At 59.2% G+C, this 2,931-nt stretch overlaps 1 protein-coding gene across 1 annotated transcript; it reads left to right on the top strand.

Moving 5' to 3' along the window:
- Positions 1-1,005: 1,005 nt before the first annotated feature.
- Positions 1,006-2,922, top strand: LOC127751214 (delta(24)-sterol reductase-like; the record flags this gene model as incomplete). Its single annotated transcript, XM_052274363.1, has 5 exons — positions 1,006-1,373; positions 1,641-2,021; positions 2,116-2,210; positions 2,291-2,603; positions 2,686-2,922. Coding segments are annotated over exons 1-5 (1,239 nt in total), but the record flags the coding sequence as incomplete, so codon positions are not given.
- Between the last annotated feature and the right edge of the window lie 9 nt (positions 2,923-2,931).

Consider the following 2,931-nt stretch of genomic DNA (forward strand, 5'->3'; position numbering starts at 1 on the left):
GGGGGAGGGGGAGGGGGGATCGCCCCCCCATACAGCCGCACCTGGTAGCTGTTGGAATCTGCTGCGCCTACCCTCGTTTTGATCGTGCTGGTTGAGAGACCCAACGCCTGTGACGCGCAGGGTAGGCTAACCCGCAAAGCAGCTCTGTGGAGACAGCGGCCAGCCCTAAGCGTCCGAGTCGAGGTCCGAGTAGTGCAGGAGCCGAAGGACGCCGCGCCGCGCCACACTCCCCGCCGCTCTTAACGCCGCGCCACGGCGCCTTAGGGTATAGCGAGTAGGCAACCCAGCATACGGTTCTGTCGTGGCCCTGACACGTACACGGTACAGTACAGTACTTTTTGGTATAGTTTGAACTCAGCCAATTTGAAGTGCCTATCATTCATAGGCACCCATGAACTTGAGGATGAGTATTTTCTCCTTTTCCCTTGTCCCGAACCTTGCCCTGCCCCCTAGATAAGCGAGATGCGCTGCTATGAGAGGGGGAGAGAGAGGGAGAGCAATAATTTCGAATCTTTTTACTTCACAAAACTGTGCGGGGACATTTCTTTCGCTGTATAAAACAGCTTTAACTGCGAGCGCATAACTTTCCCAGTGGTGCGCGCACGAGTGGCACGCTCATCACGGCTTGTAGGTCGTGTTCTTAAGACACATTCCTTGCATAGGTCGTCCGAGTAACTTTTTAGACATAATGAGTAAAAGACATCGTGCGCGTAACTCTTTGCGACCTGCGCACCTGAAGGTCTTCGTGCGGGTTCGTTCATTTAAGTCAGTAATGTAACACTATTAGTTACCATATACGCGTTTGCTCTATGGAATTTCAGACCAGGCGCTATGGGTGGGTCTCAAGCATCGCGTCCACAAAGTTCACGTTAGGTGCACGAGTACTTGCGGGTAAATACCACGCGTCTGGGCTGCGTCCTGCACGTTTATCAGTCGCAGATTATGTGAAGAGGTTCGGCAGCCGGCTCCGCCTCTAGGCCCGGCTGGCTCGCACGCGTCCCGGTCGGTCCCCTCACGCCTTACGGTCCCCTCCGGTCCCCTCTCACCGCGTCGCGCCTTTAGGCGGGCCCAGTCCCGTTTGTGTCCATGTCCACTTACGCTGTCGCAGTCGCCGGGTGGACTCCAACCAGAGCAGACACGGCAGACACACCCTCGCTAAGATGGGAGACCGAAAGGCCGTGACCGCAAGCTCAGGTGGCTTCGACGCCGTGGTAGAGCACATCCTCATCCACTACCGCTGGGTGTTCGTGATCGTGCTGCTTCCTTTATCGCTCCTGTACGACGTACTGCTTTACGTTCGTAGCTGGGTCGTGTTCCAGCTCAGCTCCGCGCCCAGTAAGCACGCAAGCAAGGTCGAGAACGTCGCAAAGCAGGTCAGTTCAATCAAGGCCTCCCTCCCCCCCCCCTTTTCGACGCTTTGTCGCTTGAGTGGTGCGGGACCTCTGCTTATGTTATAATTTTCAGTTAAGAAAAGTCTACCCGGGGCGCAGACTGGGGTCTGGCGGCGTGGCGGAGCGTGGATCGCTGGGGTTTCCCGCCCCGAATCCACGCTACGCCATGCCGTCGGACCCCAGTCTGCGCCCCGGGTAGACTTTTCTCCACTGAATATAACACTACATCGATCCTCTTTCGTCGCTTAGGTGAGGCAGTGGAGCGCGGAGGGGGCGAGGACACCCATGTGCACTGCCCGCCCTTCGTGGCAGACCATGTCTTTCCGACATGCCAAGTACAAGAAGACAATGTTCACCGTCAACGTGAACCTCGTCGACATCCTGGACCTCAGCGCGGAGCGGAGGACGGTGCGCGTCGAGCCGCTCGTCACCATGGGGCAGCTGACGGCCACGCTCGACCCGCTGGGCTGGACGCTGCCCTTCGTGCCCGAGCTGGACGACCTGACCGTGGGCGGGCTGGTGATGGGCACGGGCGTGGAGACGAGCTCCCACAAGCACGGCCTGTTCCAGCACATCTGCGTGGCGTACGAGCTGGTCCTCGCCGACGGCAGCGTCGTCCAAGTCACGAAGGTGAGGAGGGCTGGGCGGAGCCATCATCAGAGAGTGCTCAAACTCAAACCATACTCAGCTTAGAGTGTTTCTATCGCCTTGTTCTGTGGCTCAGGACAGTGATCCCGACCTGTTCTACTCGGTGCCGTGGTCCTACGGCACCCTGGGGCTGCTGACGGCGGTCGAGATAAGGATCGTCCCCGCGCTAAGGTCAGCATACATTCCCTGTCCCCCCTCATTGTCATTCACTCGACGAGACCGCTTGTATGAGCCACCCCTATGGGCCCCAGGTTCGTCAAGATGCAGTACGAGCCCGTGCGCTCCCTCGAGGAGGCCGACACCGTCCTGCGCCGGCAGCTCGACCTCCCTGAGGAAAATGAGTTCGTCGAGGCGCTCATGTTCTCCAAGGACGAGGGCGTCGTGATGACGGGCCAAATGGTCTCCTGCGTGGACTGGGGCAAGCTGAATGAGATCGGCCGCTGGCACAAGCCCTGGTTCTTCGAGCACGTCAGGACGTTCCTCCGGTCGGGCCCCGGCGTCGAGTACATCCCCCTGCGCGACTACCAGCACCGGCACTCGCGCTCCCTCTTCTGGGAGATTAAGGTACGGACGGACAGAGGCGACGGGAGTGGGGGGCCGATAGCCATACGCTATGCCGGACTAACGCCGCCACGCCGACCCGCAGGAAATCATCCCCTTCGGCAACAACCCCGTGTTCCGGTACCTGTTTGGCTGGATGACTCCGCCGAAGGTGTCGCTGCTCAAGCTCACCCAGACGCAGGCCGTCAAGAAGCTGTACGAGAGGAACCACATCATCCAGGACATGCTGGTGCCCATCGAAAAGTTCAAGGAGTCGGTGCTGTTCTTCGATGAGGAAGTGGCGGTGAGAGTTCTGCCGACGATTATGACTGGGTGTGGGAAAGGGGGGGGG

Source organism: Frankliniella occidentalis, unplaced genomic scaffold (assembly GCF_000697945.3).
Source record: "Frankliniella occidentalis isolate FOCC.00 unplaced genomic scaffold, Focc_3.1 Scaffold381, whole genome shotgun sequence".
NCBI classification, from domain to species: Eukaryota; Metazoa; Arthropoda; class Insecta; order Thysanoptera; family Thripidae; genus Frankliniella; species Frankliniella occidentalis.